Source organism: Chrysochloris asiatica, unplaced genomic scaffold (assembly GCF_000296735.1).
Source record: "Chrysochloris asiatica unplaced genomic scaffold, ChrAsi1.0 scaffold00001, whole genome shotgun sequence".
NCBI classification, from domain to species: Eukaryota; Metazoa; Chordata; class Mammalia; order Afrosoricida; family Chrysochloridae; genus Chrysochloris; species Chrysochloris asiatica.
This window is the reverse complement of record NW_006408519.1, coordinates 14,943,257-14,963,566: the sequence shown is the minus strand read 5'-3', so window position 1 is coordinate 14,963,566 and position 20,310 is coordinate 14,943,257. Positions and strand designations below refer to the sequence as shown.

Here is a 20,310-nt window from a genome sequence, read left to right as displayed (position 1 = left end):
TTAGGCTTTTTTTTTTTTTTTTTATGGGTTAAAAGGATAAACATGTATTAACATGGCTGACAGGGCAGGCAATATACATGGAGAATAACAGCAAAAATGAAGGTAGCAGGAGACACAGGAAGGCATACAAGAGGTAAAGGGAACAGAACTAAATACTTTTAAGTGTTGGTACATGGAAGGGATTGCAAACAATGTAATGAAGCAAACTATTTGAGTTTTTTAATATAAAACTGATGATCGACCTGCTGTATAAACCTTCACTCAATTCACACAAAAAAGTTCAAAAAATACATATATATTTCATATTACAGTCTAAGATTAGGCTTTTTGCTCCCATAAACATTTACGGCCTTGAAATCCTATACAGGGTCATTAGGACTCCCAACTGACTCAATGGCACCTAAGAACAACCACCTATATTTGGTTTTCAGACGCATGTAAACTAGGAATGATTTTCGTTTTGATTTTTAATGTTATTTAAGTTATTGACATGATTGTAGAACACTATTATGCTGTTCTCTACTTCATGTACTATTTTTATCCCTATACTATTCAAAGACTTTAAAAATCAAAATACAAAATTGTTCTTGTCTCATAAAAATTATGAAAGTATAAGTCTTCATCTGTTCTGTATTCCAGCAACTATATTTGGCAAATCTAAGCCTAACTCAAACAGTGAAAATAGAATTATTCCTAAGGTGGTGCTGTAAGTATTTTAAGGTACAATGCTATCTAACACTAAGAAAGAATTTTGCTTATTGAATGTGGAGATGGCATGGGGAAGCATTTCCAACTCACCGAAGCCTCAACAGTAGTGAGGTTGGCTCAGGATTGGACAGCGTTTCATTCTGCTGTGCATAGTGTCGCTATGAGTCAGTACCAACTCGATGGCACCTAACAACAAAGCTTCAAAAGTTATTTAGCTCCACCAAATCACTCCTGTATTTAAGAACTCTTTAGCACATTTTGCTCTCGTAACTTCCATCATTCTAACTTATAAAAAAAAGTATTTCTTATGCTGAACTGTATCTTGCTTGCTACATACTAGCTTATTTCTATATCATCTTCTAATTCTACTCTTCTTCTGATATCATAGGATGTCAGATTCTTAAAAAAAAAAAAAAGAAAAAAAGGGCTATTCTTGCTTTTTATGAATAGTTTGAGCTTCTTGTTCACATTCTCATCCAAAATTGAAATTGAGTAGAAGGTTGTAATGTTGATTCCATGCATACTCTTATTAATGCCAACAATTACATAGGGGAGGCTGTTAGATCATAATTATGTTGTTTTACAAAAATATGGTAATTTTGCTATTTGTGTGTGTGTATGGTATTAGTATATATGCATTATTTTTAAATAAGAAGAGCTTATGTTTTACCTCATTTATGGTCTGGAGATAGCATGAAAAAATGAAAGTTAATTGGTGATCTAGAAGTGTCCTGAATTTCCATAGTTCAAGAATATTGTTGAGATCCAAAGTGGATTTGCCTGAAGTGGATCATCTCAGAGAGGGGTGTTTCCTCTCTGATTCCATGTATCAGACACATCAGACATTTGAGGAAAGAAAAGAGCAAATCAGAAAGGCAGCAGATAACATGGCTAATGGGGCCATCATCCACCTGGCCCTCAAGGAGAGAGGCGGGAGGCAGAAGCAGAAGAGAGAAACCTGCTGTCAGATCCCTGCCACTGCCATTTATCTCTCCTATCCTCCTCCTGGTCCCTGTCCTCCCCAAACCCAGGAGGCCCTAGGGACCTGCCAGCACATTTGTTTCAGATTACTCTGATGATACATGTAACAGGACTTTCTACACCCTGTTCTTTCCCCATGGTCCCTGAAATCCCTTTGCCTGAGTCTTGATCAGAAGGGATCATTTCTTCAGGATGCTTGTTAAGAAACAAGAGCCTTGGAGTGGTCCATGGGTTAGCTGCATAGTGCTGGAAGGGACTGGACTGAAGGAATGTAGTTGTCCAGTATTAATTCTCTTGTATCTTGTCATAGGCTGTCAATAAACCTCTTGGACCCTTCTTGTGGGGGAAAAAAAAAAAAGGCAGCAGGAAATAAACAGGGCAAAGAGAAAAGATAGGAAAGGACAGAGAAAATGAGAAAAGGCAGAGAAAGAAAGTGAATAAATATAAAGAACTAAATGTCTTATCTTTTATCTATATATTTATTTATTATACAGAAGAGTTGTACATCTTCCATGTAATTTTAAAAAGAAAATCAATGTGATAAATTTTTAGGTTGTTTCTTCATTTTTTTGGAACTACAAGCTTAATATAAGTTGTCTCTTCTAACATATGATTCAAGGCATCATCTTTTTCATAGTTATTGAACATGAAAAGTACTCAGTACTTAAAATGCAATTTTTACTTAGGTCATAAATAATTGCATTATTTAATGATATCGTTTTTTTCATAGTGCTTTGTCCTGCCAATGAATTACGCCTGGATTCAACGGGAGTTATATTGAGCCCTGGTTATCCTGACAGTTACCCAAATCTTCAAATGTGTGCATGGAGCATTTCAGTGGAAAAAGGATACAACATCAGCATGTTTGTAGAGTTCTTCCAGACAGAAAAGGAATTTGATGTTCTTCAGGTGTATGATGGTAACCATGGGTTATATTTATTGGATATTTACTGATTCTGTTGAAATGATCTAATTATGCATGCTGACCGTCAACATAAAGAACTAATTTTGTGTGATTTTATTTTCTTTTAAATATTTTTGAATTATATTAAATCAAATCAAGTTTACCCATATACTGTATGAAAACTGTGGTTAGCTCCATTATTATTTTACATGTTATACATTATTTTAGCTATGGAATTAAAATGTTTAAGACAATCATTAAGGAGTCCTGGTGGCATAATAGTTAAGCACTCGACTGTCAACCAAAATGTCATGGTTGTCACCTACCAGTTGTTCCAATGGAGAAAGAAGTGGAGTCTGCTTCCATAAAGATTACAGCCTTGAAAACTTGATGGGATAGTTCTACCCTGTCCTGTTGTGTTGTTGTGAGTAGGAATTGACTGAATGGCTATAAGTTGAGACAAACATTATAATAGATCACAAGTTAATGTTGAAGGAGATTGGTTGTCAAACCATTGTTATCTATCATTTAATGTCATTTGAGACATATAAAACCATAAAGATAAATCATAATAAAAGAAAGTTATTCATGAATATCTAAAATGTATGATTTTCTTTGTCAAGGACCAAATATCCAAAGTCCAGTTCTTATATCTCTCAGTGGAGATTATTCATCTGCTTTTAATATAACAAGCAATGGTCATGAAGTATTCCTTCAATGGTCAGCAGATCACGGCAATAACAAAAAAGGTTTTCGGATCAGATATATAGGTATGTAATGCTTATAACTTTAGTACAGAACTCATCTATGTGCTTCCTTAGTATGACTGTTATTAAAGAGCAGACACTATTGTATTACGGGGAATTCAGCAGAGCTCCTCTATTGATGTTTCTTGGACAACTTATGCAACCTCTCTGTCTCTATTTCCCCATTATAATGACAATAATTCTGCACCCATTTTATGATTTTTGGGAAAAGATTAAAAATACTCAGAATATTTATAGCTCATATAATAGGATAATTTAAAATTAAACTCTGAAATGAATGTTTACTTATATTTTTTTTCCTTAAATTTGTTTATCTGGAACTCTCAGAAGACGTTAACAGTGTTGCTCAACTCCCTATTATCTGAGCAGCTTAATGAACTGTTTTTTTGAAATGACTGTTTTTTTTTTTAACAATACACAATAAGTAAGTTTGTGTGTGTGTTTGTTTTATTTCTAGCAATAGATAATAGTACACATTTTTGTTTCAATCATTATCCATCAATGTATTTTCATTTAACATACCAGTATCTTATATGTTAAAACTTGTACTTTTGAAAAAAAAAAAGTATTTTTTTGCCACCACTGTTTTTATTGAGTAATAGAAAGATGTAGGCTAAAAATCCTTTTTAACATCAAGATGAAATAGCTTTTCATATATGCCTTTCCATTTATAACATCTACTGATACTCAGCTAATAATTTTCTGGTTGGGTAAGTGCACATAAGTAGTACTCCATTATGAGAAGGTTATATTCTTTTTCTTTATTGCCATCTTAAATCATGTCAGAGGCTGTGGGTATGTGTTCTGTAACAGAAGGCTTCAGAGCCAATCTGCCATTTCTTCTATACAGTGTTTGGATCATGCCTCCCAAGTTATGGGCCACTGATAATCAGTTCAACTGAAAGTAACTTTTGTACCTGTCTTATAAACAAGTCTGATAAAACAGTTCAAAACATAACCTTAGATAAATGTCCAACTCCATGTCTAAAAATAAAACACCCTCAAATTATACCTTTTATATAAATTTCCAAGTACATATATAATTACTTTTATTTTGAGACTATAAAATGATCATTTAATATTAAAATATTTATTATTTATATTTTACATATTAGAAATAATATGTATACATTCTAGCTATCATGTATACATAGTCATATGTACTATGATAGGCTTCTAGAAAGAAAACATTTAAACATGTAAAATGAATGTAACAGTCATATTTGAATTTATGTTTTTATCACATGAACATTATAATTGAACTTTTTTTATTAAAGGTGTGCCCCAAGAAAATATTTAGAAGACAACACATTAAAAGATGTTTTTACTGATTGTAACAAAGAAAAATCACTAAAACTGAGCAATTATTAGTATTAGATTGAATATGTATTATAGACAAGCCCTTATTTATATTTATATTCAAGACAGTTAGATACAAATATGATAACACAACTTTTAGCCCTCAAGAACAGTTTGACATATTGAATACATTTTTCCCCTTTAGAAATAACAGGTTATGACATATTTATTCCAAGTCCAATGTGTTTCTTGTATTTATCCCAAAGTCTTCTTTTTCTCAAATGAATACACTAAAGTTTCAAAGGGTAAATGGAAACTACCAGACTGACTCGTTTCAAAAGTACAGATGTATGAAAAGCCATTTGACATTATCTTTTGACATTTCCGACTTCAGGAGATGAAAAAAAGTTTTATTTTATTGGCATTTTTTATCACCATATGTAAGTATCCTTGACAGGATGGAAACTCTCTAACAGATTGCAGATGAGGATTATGGAATGTGGGGCCTCTTTTAGACATGAAGCAAAATAAAATATATGATTTAACATAAGATAACTTCAAAGAAACATGTAAACAACATGTTTTAAAATACCGCTATCAGGGCTGTGGCATTTTAAGGCCCTTCAAACAACAGGAAATGTAGTTTCTAAGATTCAGTGAAATATTTGTGGAGCTTTTGACCCTTTGGAGTATTAGAAAAAATGATACAATTCGCTTCAGAACATTTTAGATGAGAATCAAAATTAGAAGTAAGCCAAGAGATTTGTTCTATCTTCTAAGAATCATATAAGTAGATTCTTTTCAAAAGAGGATAGAAATGAATGTGAACGTCACATGCGTTAACATTCACATACTTGACACTGGATTCAGTAAGCCCTAATATTCACTTTTGGAACTGTTGTGATGCTGTGGGATAAGCACTGAATTGCTAACCACAAGGTCAGCAATTCAAACTCACCAGCCATTCTGCAGGAGAACGAGCCTTCCTGCTCCCTTACAGATTTACAGCCTTGGAGACCCAATACAGGATGGCTGTTAGTCAGAATCGACTCAGTGCCTGTGACTTCGAGTGTTGAGTACTCACTGTATAGGATTTTCTGATTTTTTATAATAAGAACTTTCTGATTTACTAATAAACACTGGGTTTTGTTTTGTTTTGTTTTACAAAGCTTTTTACTGTAGTACGCCAGAATCTCCACCTCATGGATACATTATCAGTCAGACAGGTGGGCAGCTTAATAGTGTGGTCCGTTGGGCCTGTGATCGAGGATTCCGACTAGTTGGAAAAAGCAGTGCTGTGTGCCGAAAGTCTCCCTACGGCTATCATGTGTGGGATGCGCCGGTTCCTGCCTGTCAAGGTGAAGTATATTATAAATAATGGGTAAAGATACTTATGAAAATTAACCCACTTAAGTCTGTTTTGTAGATTTTTTGTAGATTTTGTCTTGCTTATTTTTGACACAATATCAGGAAACACGAGTTCTTGGTTAAATTCCAGGGTCAGTGAAAAAGAGTAAAACCCTCAATTAGATGAACTGACATTAAGAATGGCACAGAGCCACTAATGTTATTATGTTAAATTTTTGTTGTAGTTAAAGTGCCTTCAAGTTGGTTCCAACTCTCATGGTAACCCTGTAAAGCGTTTCCAAGGAGCAGCTGGTGGATTTGAACTATCAACCTTGTGGTTCACAGTGCAGTGATGATCCACAGTGCCACACCAGAGCTGCTTCAAAATGTTTGTTGAAAAGTCCCATTACCTTTTAATTCTAATTTTTCTTTGTGTACTTATTGAAGTCCCCTCATATATAGACTCAATACAAGTCAGATCCAAATTGACAGCAGCTAATGACAACTTTTATCACTCACATTTACCAAACTATATCTATATTCAGAAGCATATATATGGGATCCTTTCATGAATATAAGGATTAAGAACACAGAATTATAAATCTATAGCAAAGAGAAATGTTATCATCTTACACTTTCTCATTTGTTGTTATATGATTTATGTGCTTGTACTCTTTTCTCTCACATACCTGTTTACTCATACTCATACATCTATCATCCCAGTTTGGTTTTTGTTGTTAGAAAACTATTGAATCAGAGGTAGAGATTGGTCCTAGTGGAGACTGCAGAGAGATAACAGAGGATAAGGAAGTTCAAGTACATTGAAGACCGAGTTTCACTGAGAATAGAATAAATATGCTCCGGGAGCAACAAACTCAAAAGAGAAAAATGTAGTCGATAACCTGGTTATTTCTTTCTTCACTGATTTACCTAACTCCAAAGGGACAAGCTTCTTCATTTGTATTTGTCTTTTGTTAAAAACTGAAACAGTATCTGAACACTGAATCTTTCTAGAGCTACCAGAAAGGCAAGCTTCTTAATCAATGAATGTTACATTTTAGAAATTTATTATTAGGAGTTACTTTTTAAAACAGCAAACTCTCCTAGCTAGATGCAGTCATAACCATACGTTTAACAATAATTATTCAAGAAGATCTAATGTCATGAACTTTTAAAGCTTTTGAATATTCAGTCAAATTACTTTTTCAATAAGGAAAGTAATTTTATAGTTGATTTAGTCTGTCCATCATGTGGAGGTACATAGAACAATTTTGAACTCTCACATTAAAATGTGCAATGTGCTCTTAGCTTATAGCTACTGGGTCTTAGCTATCAGCAACTTATTGGTGGCGGTGGTGATTATGTGACCTAGAGTTGGTTCCAACTCATAGTGACCTTGCATAGGATTTCTGAGGCTGTAAACCTTTTGGCAACAGAAAGCCTCATCTTTCTCCCATGGAACTGGTACTTTTGAACAGCTATTTGTTGGAGGCAATGTATATAAGGCAAGTAAAATAGGTCTATTAAAATTAAACTAAACAGCACCGACTTAAAATTAGCAAAGGAACAGATATTACCAGGCACAAAAAAAAATGAACTTCTTTTGCCTATTAGATTGTTGTTGCTGTTGTTGTTAAATGTCATCCAGTTGGTTCTGACTCATAGTGACCCAGTATAGGATTTTTCAGGCAGTGGGAAAGGAAAGTCTCATCTTTCTCACGTGTATTGGCTGGTTGGATCCAAATCCAGTCCTAATCTAACAGAGCCACTGCACTCCCAATTAACCATTACAGAAAGAAATACCTTGAACTTTCTGAAAGTTTTCTTCTAATTCTTTATTCAATTTTATCTTTCCTGTATCTTAAATCTCTTTGTTGTTGTTATAAAGTGCCATTGAGTCAGTTGTGACTCAGTGAACCTGTATAGTATTTCCCAGAAGCAACTGGGAAACTTGAACCTTCAACCTTGCCCTTCAAATCAGCTTTGCAGTTCAGCTCATTAACCCATTAGCCACAACAGGACTCTATACTTCCTTATATATATTTATTTGAGCTATGGCTACACTTTGTGCAGCTACTTAAGAGAAGAAAATGTAATCAGTATACTTATTTGGGATTAGTTAGGTATTTTTGTTACTTTTTTTATCTGTATATCAAAAAACCAATTTTATAGCTTTTTCCTATCAAAAATCGAACTGCTCCTATCCAAAATACACATTACTATTGCCTAGTGCTGTGTGGAAATATTAATTTTGTATTCCCTGCCTCACTTTCAATTTTTGCTTTCTTAAGAATTCTGTCAAGATGTCTTTGACAACTTCTCTGACAACAGTCCTTTTGCATTCAATTTGTTTTTGCTTCTAGCTGGAAAGTTAATTTGTTAGCTTTCCATAGGCACAGTTTTGTCCTATCATTTTATTTATTTGATTTGATTTTTTATTATACCACAATAAAGCTTATTAGAAAACAAAAGAAAAAAAAAATCCTAAACCAATATCTCAAGCATTGCATTTCTAAAATAACCATTGATCTGCCATTGTGGTATATTGCCTTTTGTTTCAGTCCCAAAATGTTACGTTTTTATACTATATATGTTGTTTATTGTTAAGTGCCATTGAGTTGGTTCCAACTCATAGCAACTCTGTATAGGGTTTCAGAGGAGTGTTTGGTGGGTTTGAACTGCTGACCGTTTGGTTAGCAGTCCAGTGCTTATTCTACAGCATCAGGACTCCATATATGCAATATATTTGTATCTATCTATAGCTATGGAGTCCTGGTGTGGTGCTGTGGGTTAATGTGCTAGACTACAAAGATGTTTAAATTGCAAGGTTGGTGGTTCAAGCTTACCAGCTGCTCCTCAGAAACCCTATACAAGGTCACTATGGGTCAGAACTGACTCGATGGCACTGAACAACAAGGAGCTATGGTAGCGTAGTGGTTACAAATCGGGCTGCAAACCTTAAGGTCAGTGGTTCGAAACTACCAGCTGCTCTGCAGGAGAAAGATGAGGCTTTCTACTCCCGTAAAGATTTACACCCTCAGAAACCCTGTACAGGGTCGCTATGGGTCGGAACCGACTCGACGGCACTTAACAACAACAACAATGGTAGTGATGGCAGTGGTGTGCTGTGGAGTCAGCTCCAACTCATAGCGACCTTTCACAGGGTTTCCAAGGCTGTAAATCTTTACAAAAGCAGAAAGCCTCATCGTTCTCCCATAGAATGACTGGTAGTTTCCAACTGCTGACCTTGACATTAGCAGCCCAAATAGTAACCACTAAGTTACCAGAGCTCCCTTCTATATGTACAACATATTTTATATTAGATAGATGATAGTTAGATAGATAGATAGATAGATAGATAGATAGATAGATAGATAGATATAAACACATTGGTCTGTGTCTATCTATCTATCTATCTATCTTCATATCTATTTATCTAGCAATATAAAACATACTGAACATATAGGTGACCTGGTGTCGTACTTTGGACTAATGCACTGGGCTACAAAGTCATTTTTAACTGCATAGTTGGTGGTTCAAGCTCACCAGCCACTCCTTGGAAATCCTATGCAGGGTTGCTATGGGTTGGAACCGCCTCGAAGGCACTTAACAACAACAACGATACATATAGAAAGGAAATCTGGTAACATAGTGGTTATGAGCGAAGTTGCTAACCTCAAAGTCAGCAGTTCGAAACTATCAGCCATTTAGCAGTAGAAAGAAGAGGCTCCTATAAAGATTTACAGCCTTGGAAACCCTGTGCAGGGTCACTATGGATTGGCCAAGTGGCAGCATCGATGGACTAAGTATGGCCCGGGATTGGGCAGTGTTTCATTCTGTTGTGCACAAGGTCTTTATGGGTCAGTACTGACTCGATGGCACCTAAAAGCAACAATATATACATATATATACAATTTGCAATTTAATAACTCTGTAGCATAAGCACTGGATTGATAACCATAAGGTTGGCAGTTCAACTCCTTGGAATTCCTTTTTAGAATCACTAACGGTTGGAATCAACTAGAAAACACTGAACAACAACATGCTAGTAAAAGAAACCCAATGGTTCAATGGTTAAGTGCCTGATTGCTTACCAAAAGCTTGGTGGTTCGAATCCACTAGTAGCTCCATAGGAGAAAAGACCTGTTGACCTGCTGCCATGAAGATTGAATAAATTTACTCTGTAATAAAGGGTCACTATGAGTCTGAATTAACTCAATGACATACAACAACATGCCATTTAAGGTACATGTCTCATTAACTTTTATATATATTCAGTCTGCATTGTCACAAGAATGTTTTGGTTTCTTTGTGTGTTGGTTTGCTTTAAATCAGTACATATACTGTCTTTGGCCGAAATGGGGAGGTAGATGGTTCATTATGTAGTGAAATTCCCATAAATTCTAAGCAGAAACATAGATTTCATATTAGGTGTTAGGTAACCATTCACTTGTGCAAGAGTATTTTAGAGATTAAGGATTTTTATCCTACAGTGCTACACCACTCTTGTTATTAAGTACCTTCAAGTTGGTTCTGACTCACAGGGACCCTGTATAGGGGTCTGAGGAGTTGCTGGTGAATTTGAACTGCTGGCCTGATGGTTCAAACCTACTTTACGGTCGAGTGCTTATCCTACAACACCACACCGGATTCTAATTATAAGTCTAGAATCCCTTATAAATAATATATAAGAGCATGGTGGCTCTTTAGGATAAGCACTGGATTGCTAACCACAGTTAAAGACGTTTTACTCTGGCAGAGATTTATGTCCTCGGAAACCCTATATAGGGTTATGAAGAGTTGGAGCTGACTCGACAACACTGTACATCAATCTATAAGAATATATGGAATTTAAAACTAAAGTTCCCCCATGTAAACTATCATATAATTCACAATAAAACATTAAAGAAAAAAAAGAAAAAAAGAATATATGGAATCCTGGCATGGTGCTGTAGGAAAAACACTTGACCACAAGATCAGTTTGGTCTACAAGTTCAGTGGTTCAAACTCACCAGCCACTCTTTAGAAACCCTATACAAGGTCGCTATGAGTCAGTATCAACTCAATAGCACTTAACAACAATAACGTAAGAATATATACATTTTAGAAATTATAACTTTTTTAGATTTTATACAGATAATATTGTGCACATGCAAGTTTTCCCTGAAAGACATCATGCTTGATAAAATAGAAGATCAGTGAAAAAGAGGAAGCATCCCATGCGATGGATTGACACAGTGGCAACAGCAGTGGACTCAAACATAACAAATGGTTGTGAGGATTGTGTGGAGCTGTTCAGTACTTCATTCTGTTGTGCATCAGGTCATTCTGAGTTGGAACTGACTGGTCAGCACCTAACAACAGCAACAACACCTTTAGCTGGGTCTTGGGCAGCATCCTCTTTCAAGTACATTTGTTTTTCAGCAAAGAGCTGTATAAATATTTGTACTGATTATGATATATAAAGATACAAATCATCTCCCTGTAATTGGGGTTTAACTGCTAAATAAGTTCTTCAAAGGGTTATAATTTGGGATGGGGAAGGAGGAATGCTAATTGTGTAACTGTAGTGTACAGTTAAAGGCAAACAATCTTATGGAAATGTGAAAGAGGATTTGTTGATAGTCAGTTGAATTTATACCATGAAAATAGCTTATATACTATACAGTCTGTAAATAATTTTGTAATGTAATTATCATGTTAAACTAATTTTCTTGCAAGTCATGTTTACTTTAGATAAAAATCAAAATACATATAACATATCAATGAAAATTTAAGACATTGTGCCCTGTACTTACATTTATTCAGGATGCCTCTAATGGACTCCTTGTGTGGCCCTGTAGGATCAGCACTGTACTATGAACCACAAGGTCAGCAGTTCAAACCCACCAGCTGTTCCTGTAAAACCTTATACATGGACACTGTGAGTCAGAACCAGCCTGACTGCACTTAACAGCAACAACATACACATGATACTTGAGGGTAGCACATAAGCACACAACTTTTGGCTGTACTTAAACCAAAGAAATAGCTAGATTACAGGTAAAATAAATCTATATGAATGAAGAGAACTGGTTACTTACTGATAAAAAAACTCAGAAAGCAAGAGATGAAGCATTGAGAATATAAGGATTAATCTACCTAAAAATATATTAGATAGCAGTTTGAAATAAATTATTAAAGTTTTCTTCAAAAAAAGCCATTTGTGTGTGTGTGTGTGTGTATGGAGAGTATTCTGAAATTATCTCAGAGGAATTTACAAAATCCCAAAGTTTATCCATACATTAGAGTTTCATTGTAAATAAAGCAAAGATCCTCACTAGTGCACCAAGAAGCAACAGCATGATAAAGGGAGAAATGGTTGAAGTTTTCAAAGATTTAATTTTATTTGGATCCACAATCAACACCCATGAAAACAGCAGTCAAGAAATGAAAAGACTTACAGCATTGAATGAATCAGTTGCAAAAGACCTTTTCAAGTCACTTTGAGGACTAAAATGTGCCTGGTTCAAGCCATGACCTTTTCAATCATATGCATGTGAAAGCTGGACGATGAATGAAGAAGACCAAAGAACTGATGCAACTGAATTATGGTACTGGGAAAGAATATTGAAGGTATCATGGACTGCCAGAAGATCAAGCAAATCTGTGTTGGAAGAAGTACAGCTGGAAATGCTCCTTTGAATTAAGGTTAAGGAGACATCAATTCACATACTTTGGACATGTTATCAGGAGGGATCAATCTCTAGAGAAGGACATCATGCTGTCAGTAAAGAGAGTTAGCAAATAAAAGAACATCCTCAATGAGATGAATTAATGCTGAGGCTGTAATGATAGATTTAAACAGGAAAGAATATGAGTCTTGTAAATCGAAGCTGCATCAATGACACCTAAAAACAACATTTCAAAATGTGTCTAATACTTGTACAATAAATCTCTCTCTTTTTTATAATTATTATGTATGTATACATTTATTCTAGCAATTTCCTGTGGGATACCTAAAGCACCAACAAATGGAGGAATACTCACAACAGACTACTTGGTAGGAACCCGAGTTACCTATTTTTGTAATGATGGATATAGATTGTCATCTAAGGAACTTACCACTGCTGTGTGCCAGTCAGATGGAACATGGAGCAATCATAACAAGACTCCTCGTTGTGTTGGTATGTGCGTTTGGGAAAATTCATCAATTTTGTTTCTGTTGGTGTCTTTTATAATTTGAAAAGTTAAGTATTTTTTAATTTAAAAACTAAGCACTGGAAAGAAGTGAGATGTCTGAAAGGAAAATAAAAGTTAATGAAGCTGTCTTGTACGCTGAAAAAGCCAGAAGACAGTGCTAGAACTTTTCACTAATTTTCAAAAACAATAGAAAGTTTATGAAAAAAAATGGAGTGACTTTTTATTTTACAAATCGAAGTTTCACTTATTTTGTATAAATAAAACATCAGTTAACATGTATTTTTAATATGGAGACTCTCAAAAAAATTTGAAGTTCACCTTAATTCAATTATATTTCAGTACATTCAGTTCTGATTATTATAAGGATAAAATGATACCACTGACTGATCCAAAACATTAGACTACTGTTGGTCTGCTTCAGACCAACTTATCTTTAAATTTTGTCCCATTTCTAGATTTACTACTTCAGTGTTGTAATTAAATACATATTATATAATGCTCTGGTAGCGTAGTGTTACAAATTGGGCTGCTAACCTCAAGGTCGGCAGTTTGAAACTACCAGCTGGTCCGTGGGAGAAAGAGGAGGCTTTCTGCTCCCATAAATATTTATAGCCTCGGAAACCCTGTGCAGGGTCACCATGAGTCGGAACCGACTCCACAGTACTTAACAACAACAACAACATATAATGCTAACTGACAACAATTCCAATAAAGTGTTTTGACAGTTAAAAGATTGGAATTTTTTTATTTTAATTATTTCATTGATTTTTCTCTATATTTTGATCATTTATTCTTACTTGGTATTAGCTTTTAAACCTAGCTTTCATTTTCCCTACTATGAGGATTCTTAAGTCATTTGCAGTCTTAGCACAGATGTCTGCTTAAGTAAAACAAGGTGTGAACTAGCTCTTGCATTAAAAATGAACCATTAATTTCAAATAAAATTTCTTATAATGTAATCCTTCCAACACTGATAAAGTAATTGAAAAACAAAAAAAGCAGAGGTAAAGCAGTGATAGAGATTCTGGGTAGGTAGAATAACAGGTACAAAGGTTTCAAAGTGTTAAACAGGAGGTTGTGTTCAATGAACTGCTGGAAGTCCCATATAGCTGGGTGAGTGGAAGAGAGACAAAGAACAGATGATAAAGGACGTTGCATGGTACAATAATAACTGAACTACAGCAATGGAACTAGTGATGAAGGATAGAATAAATACAAGATGTACTTCAGAAATAGAACTGACATGATTGATTTTTAGTATTTGTTTTCTTGGTTTTTGTGTAGTTGTTACATGTCCAAGCATCAATTCCTTTACCTTGGAACATGGAAGATGGAGAATTGTTAATGGTTCCCATTATGAATACAAAACAAAGGTGGTTTTTAGCTGTGACCCTGGTTATCATGGATTAGGTCCTGCTTCTATTGAATGCCTTCCCAATGGTACATGGAGTTGGAGAAATGAAAGGCCATATTGCCAAAGTAAGTACATTATGCTAAGCTTACTTTATAAGCTTATTGTAAAATTGCCTAATCATATCCTCTTGAAAATATAGTAGAAAAAAATGGTCATTTATTCTCCTTATCTTTTTCATTTCCAACTGTTTCTGCATTAATATATGGTTATGAAAATAGCATGGACTTTTACATAAAAGCCTGTGTTTGGGTTCTAGTTCTGCCCTTCAATACAACTGCACAGCTTATCATATATGCTTATCATATACTTACTACTTGCCAAGCACTGTTTTGAGTTATTTTATATGTATTATTTCATTTATTCCCTCTTTAGATTCCTTTAAATTACTTGATATTATGATATCATTTGGTAGAAGAGGAAACCAAGGTCCAGATTTAAGCATTTTGCCCAAGTCAGAGCTTGTAAATGGGTAAAAGAGATTCAACCCAAGCAGTCTATGGCTTTTAATCACTATATTAGCTGATGCTTATTCTCTCTGATACCAGATTTCTTAAATAATAAAACTATGATCCTAATAATACCTCTACACAGACTTATAGTGAGGATTTAATGGTATGACATAATTGAAAATACCAGCTAGATTCTAACTCCTAGCAGGAACTCAATAAATATTTGTTGAACCATATTTAACACATTGAGTCATCGTATTCCCATGCACTGTTATAGTGTAGATGACTAGTGTCCATTATAGATAAGCTAACTTAACAAAGGATAAACAGATGCAATATCTTGAACTTCTTCTTCTCTGTAATTATTGAATGCATGCTTTGTGCACTATGCTAAGCCTTGAACTCAGACTTTCAATTCAGGTTCTAATACAGCATTGGTGCTGTTGTTAAGTGCCTTCCTGTTGGTTCCAACTCATAGTGACCCAGATTGGGTTTCCAAGGCTTTACAAATTTTTGAGGGAGTAGAAAGTCTCATCTTTCTCCTACAGAGAGATTGGTGGGCTTGAACTTCAGACCTTGTGGTTCACAGCCCAGTGCTTATTCTATGAAGCCATCACACACTCCAATACAGAATTGTTGTTAAGCGCCATAGAGTCAGTTCTAACTCTTAGTGACCCTGTATAGGGTTTCTGAGAAGCAGCTGGTAGGTTTGAACTGATGATCTTGTGGTTCTTAGCCCAGTGCTGATCCTACAACACCACACTAAGAACCCTCAATACAGCATTGTTGTTGTTAGGAGCCATCAGTCAGTTTGACTCATTAACAACCCTTCATAGGGTTTCTGAAGAGCAACTGGTGAGTTTGAACCACCTACCTTGTAGTTCAAACCAACTTTGGAGTCCAGCACATTAACCGTCAGCACCACACCAAGATTCCCTAACACAGCATGCTGTTGTTGTTAAATGCCATTGAGCTGGCATAGACACTTATACTTTATAAATAAATTAATAAAAGCACCAGAAGTCTAAGTAGGATTATTATAATTAAGCTGTTTAGCAGTGCCCAAAGCTATTCTAAGTATTGTTGTTATGATTGTTAAGTGCCATTGAGTCAATTCCAACCCATAGCGACCCTGTATAGGGTTTCTTAGGAACAGCTGGTGAGCTTGAACCACCAACCTCGCAGTTCAAACGGCTTTGCAGTCTGGCGTGTTAACCCACAGCGCCACACCATAAGTACACATATATCTATTATTTTACTTATGAATGTTGTAATTTATTTCATTAATCTCTATAAAAGCATAGGAGTTTGGAATTGTCTGGATTTGTAAGATAATATGAAAAATTAAAATCTAAACAGTAAATGCCAGATGTACATGGTAGGATAAGCTTTGGATTGCTAACTTCAAATTCATCTGCCTTTCCTTGGAAACCGTAAATAGGTGGCTTTGAGATAGGCACTGTTATCATCACAGTTTTATTGTTTAAGAATAATCAAATAATAAGATAGCAACACTGTATAGGGTTTCCAAGGTTTTAACTCTTTGCAGGTATGGAAAGTCTCATCTTTCTCTCATGGAGCAGCTGGTAGGCTTGAACCACTGACCTTGTAGCTCACTGTCCATTGGGTATCATATGGAACCACTGTGCTCCCACATATTAGATAATCTAAAAATGTCAGCATCTGTATTTGTCAAATTTAGCCTGTTCTCCCATTTGTCTCTCATGATCTTCCTCTTCCTTAATGTCCTTACCCTCCCAATTTGTTGTTGTTGTTGTTAAGTGCTGTCAAGTTGGCTGCAACCCATAGGGAACATATATAAGATTTCAAAGGTGAGACTGGTGAATTTGAACCACTGACCTTGCAGTTCAAACCGACCTTGAGGTCTAGTGCTGATCCTACAGCAACACCCCATTTTAAAAGCATAGTATAAAAGGATATTTCAAGGAGTTAGGAAGCAACTGCTCAGTTAATCATTTGTTAAACATGTGTTTGTCTGGTCCTTCTGTGCTAGGTTTTTGTTGTGTAGAAAGATTTAAAAAATGCACAACAGGTTTCTGCCCAAAAGTAAGAAAGAGAATTGTAACTAATTGAAAATAAATAAATAAATAAAGAAGAGAACTGTGATGTATCTGGTCCTCTAATTAATTCATCTTTTAAATTAGAATTTCATATTATTAATAATATTAATAGCCACCTCAAAAGATTGCTTTGAGGATTAGCTCAATGCAATCAGTACATTTAAAATTTTATATACAACTATTTAAAGCTTGCATAATACCCATATGACTATCTAAAATCAGAGCTATCTAAAGGTCAGAGCTAAAGTTAAAGCTGTAGTCAGAAAAAAGCCCTGAGTGGCTGATGGGTAGGTAAACTGGTGGATTCTGGAATTATACTGCTGGGTTTAAATCTTGGTTTAGCTACTTACAGGTGTGTTAATTTCTTGTGAAGTCTTTGTTAATTTATATCTTAGGGCATATAATTGAGATACCGCTAGATGTATTTTGAAAATCACATAAAATAAAGCAGTAAGGAAAGTGCCAACTACGTTTATAAGTACTGGATGAGCATGATCCATTTTGTTTTTAATCTAGAAAGATGTTTCATTTGTAGTCTATAAATATGAATAAGAGATGGTTCCAGAGATGTAACACATCAGTTTATCTCATTACTCAATTTTAAAAACCTAACCAACAATACGGTAGCTGTAGCTAATGGATTTTATGACATAAAAATTTACTTTGCATGCAGTGTTCTTTACAAGGACTCCTGTTGTGGCGCTTTAGGATAAGCACTGGACTGTGAGCCACAAGGTTGGCAGTTCAAACCTACCAGTGGCTCCTGCGAAACCCTGCTATGAGTCAGAGTCGACTCTCTGGTCCTTAACAACAACAACAACAATTTGTTATAAACTGTAAGATCCTTAGCATAAATTACCTATAATTATTATCTTAGAGTTGTTTCAGATATGAGAAAAATTTCATTCAGGTAAGGCAAATAGCCTTCCCGATGTTATCTAATGAAACGGAGAAAATTTTCGCACTAATGAATTGTCTTCTCTCTAGTCTTGTGAGTCTTTTCCCCTCTGCAACCTACTGGACCTCCACTGTGGACTGTCAGATAAGCAGTGGATTGCTAACTGAAAGATCAGTGTTTCAAACCCACCAGCGGTTCCTTGGAAACCCTATACAGGGTAGCTATGAGTCTTACTGACGCAATGGCATTAAACAACAACAGTAGCAACCTACTGAGTGACCAGGTTGACTAAGCAAAAATTACTTAGAAAATAACTTCATTAAATATCACTGCCATTGAAAATATTCAATGGAAATTCAAAGTGGATAATTTTAAAAGATGCCGTCTATTTTCTCTATATTTTCATGCTCAATCATATGCTTTTAAAAATCAGGTTCAATTGTAAATATATCAGACTAAGTGGAACTTAAATAGTAGAGAATCATTAGTTAAAAGTGCATATATACAGACGATGCCGTGGCGAGATGGAGCAGTTTTGGACTCTGGATTCAGGGAGGGAGAGAGGCTATGTGCTGATGGCCTAAAGGCAAGATTGTGGGGTGTACCCTTTAGTTGTTTGTATTGTTATAGATTCCTGAGTGCTTCAGTGTACATAAAAAAAAAAAAAAACAGAGGGATTGGAAGCAAATGTAGTTGAATGAGAATGATAATACATGGAGGGGATTGTAATCATTGCAATGAAATACAAACACCATAGGATGAATGTAAAGCTGATGTTCTCCTATGTAAACTATCATTCAATTCACAATAAAAACTTAAAAAAAAAACCAACAACAGTGCATATATACTATGTTTTAAAGAAGTTTTGTTTATTTATTATTTTTAAGTTATTTCCTGTGGAGAACTGCCTACACCAACAAATGGAAATAAAATTGGAACTCAAACTTCATATGGTTCAACGGCTATCTTTACCTGTGACTCAGGATTCATGCTTGTGGGCTCCGCTGTACGAGAATGCCTTTCCTCCGGCCTCTGGAGTGGATCTGAAACCAGATGTTTAGGTATGTATTTTTAAACCATTCTTATCAAACCTTCTTTTTCTCTGAAAAGGAGACAGCATTTCTTTTAATATGATGTGATAATTAACTTTTATTCACTTTGATGCTAAAAATCAGAAAATATTTAACTTTAAAATTTGATTATGGTAGAAAGGCTATTAAATATGTAACATTTAAACATAATCAACTAGTATTTCTAATGAGAATCTTGTATCATTAAAAAGAAAAACATTTTCTTCTAGACACGATGAAAATTAAAAGGTATGAAATTTAATTGTTGAAAATTATATGTTGGCATACTCAGCTGGATTAATAGCTGTTACAGTTAATTCATTCTAAACCATAGTTAACTTTCCTGTTACCTGTTTACTTAAGGAATAACTAAAGAAGGAAAACATAATTTCTATTTTTAAACATCTGTCTCCTTTTTTATTTCATTAGAGTTTGACATACATTAAATTATTTTCTTTTAGAACTTAAGCATACATATTTTTTGAAAACCAATTTAGGTAAGTAGGTAAAAGGACAATTGAGCATGGTTTAAGATTATTTTTTTTTCCATACAGCTGTCTGAATTATGTCTTTTTCTGAAGACTTCAATAATGTACCTATTATTAAAATCCATGCTATATGATTTATGCTTATTTTCCTTACCATGATTTTAAGATAGGACAGTAAGTATTGAATTTGGTAAGGAACCCTGGTAATAAGGTGATTCAATGCTTGGTTGTTAACTGAAAAGTCAGTGGTGCCACCCTCTTTGGGGAAAAAAGATGTGACAGCTACTCTAAAGATTATTGTTGTTGTTAAGTGCTGTCAAGTTGGTTCAAACTCATAGTAACCCTATAAAGCAGCTAATGTGTTAGAACTGCCAACATTGTGGTTAGCAGTCCAGTGCTTATCCTACAGGATGACACCAGGACTCCAAACTGTATTATCATATATCCAAATATGTATGCTCATTTAAGGAAACATTTATTGGTAGGTCTCCAAGCATAACTCTTACCAAATGTACCTGTGAAGGCAAGAGTGTGAAGTTATTTTAATTGAATCTTCTAGCTATAATATAGTTGAAGTTTTAAATAGGGATTGTACTCTTCTGAATATTTTAAAAGTTACTAGAGACTATCATTTATCACTTATGCAAATATTTGTTTGTTTTATTTAACTGCTATAAACCTCTCTGACAAGCATAATATGCTTTGTGTGTGTGTGTGTGTGT

The 20,310-nt window shown here is 34.9% G+C and overlaps 1 protein-coding gene across 2 annotated transcripts in view; it reads left to right on the top strand.

Moving 5' to 3' along the window:
• The window catches only part of CSMD3 (CUB and Sushi multiple domains 3), a 1,928,297-nt gene that overhangs the window by 1,787,164 nt on the left and 120,823 nt on the right, over window positions 1-20,310 (top strand). Inside the window, exons 48-53 of one of the 2 annotated variants that reach the window (XM_006830657.1) lie at window positions 2,420-2,608; window positions 3,217-3,363; window positions 5,829-6,017; window positions 12,987-13,172; window positions 14,473-14,667; window positions 18,918-19,091. In XM_006830657.1, the coding sequence (XP_006830720.1) occupies window positions 2,420-2,608; window positions 3,217-3,363; window positions 5,829-6,017; window positions 12,987-13,172; window positions 14,473-14,667; window positions 18,918-19,091 (1,080 nt within the window). The remainder of the gene's footprint in view (window positions 1-2,419; window positions 2,609-3,216; window positions 3,364-5,828; window positions 6,018-12,986; window positions 13,173-14,472; window positions 14,668-18,917; window positions 19,092-20,310) is intronic. The other variant, XM_006830658.1, reaches the window with a different exon arrangement.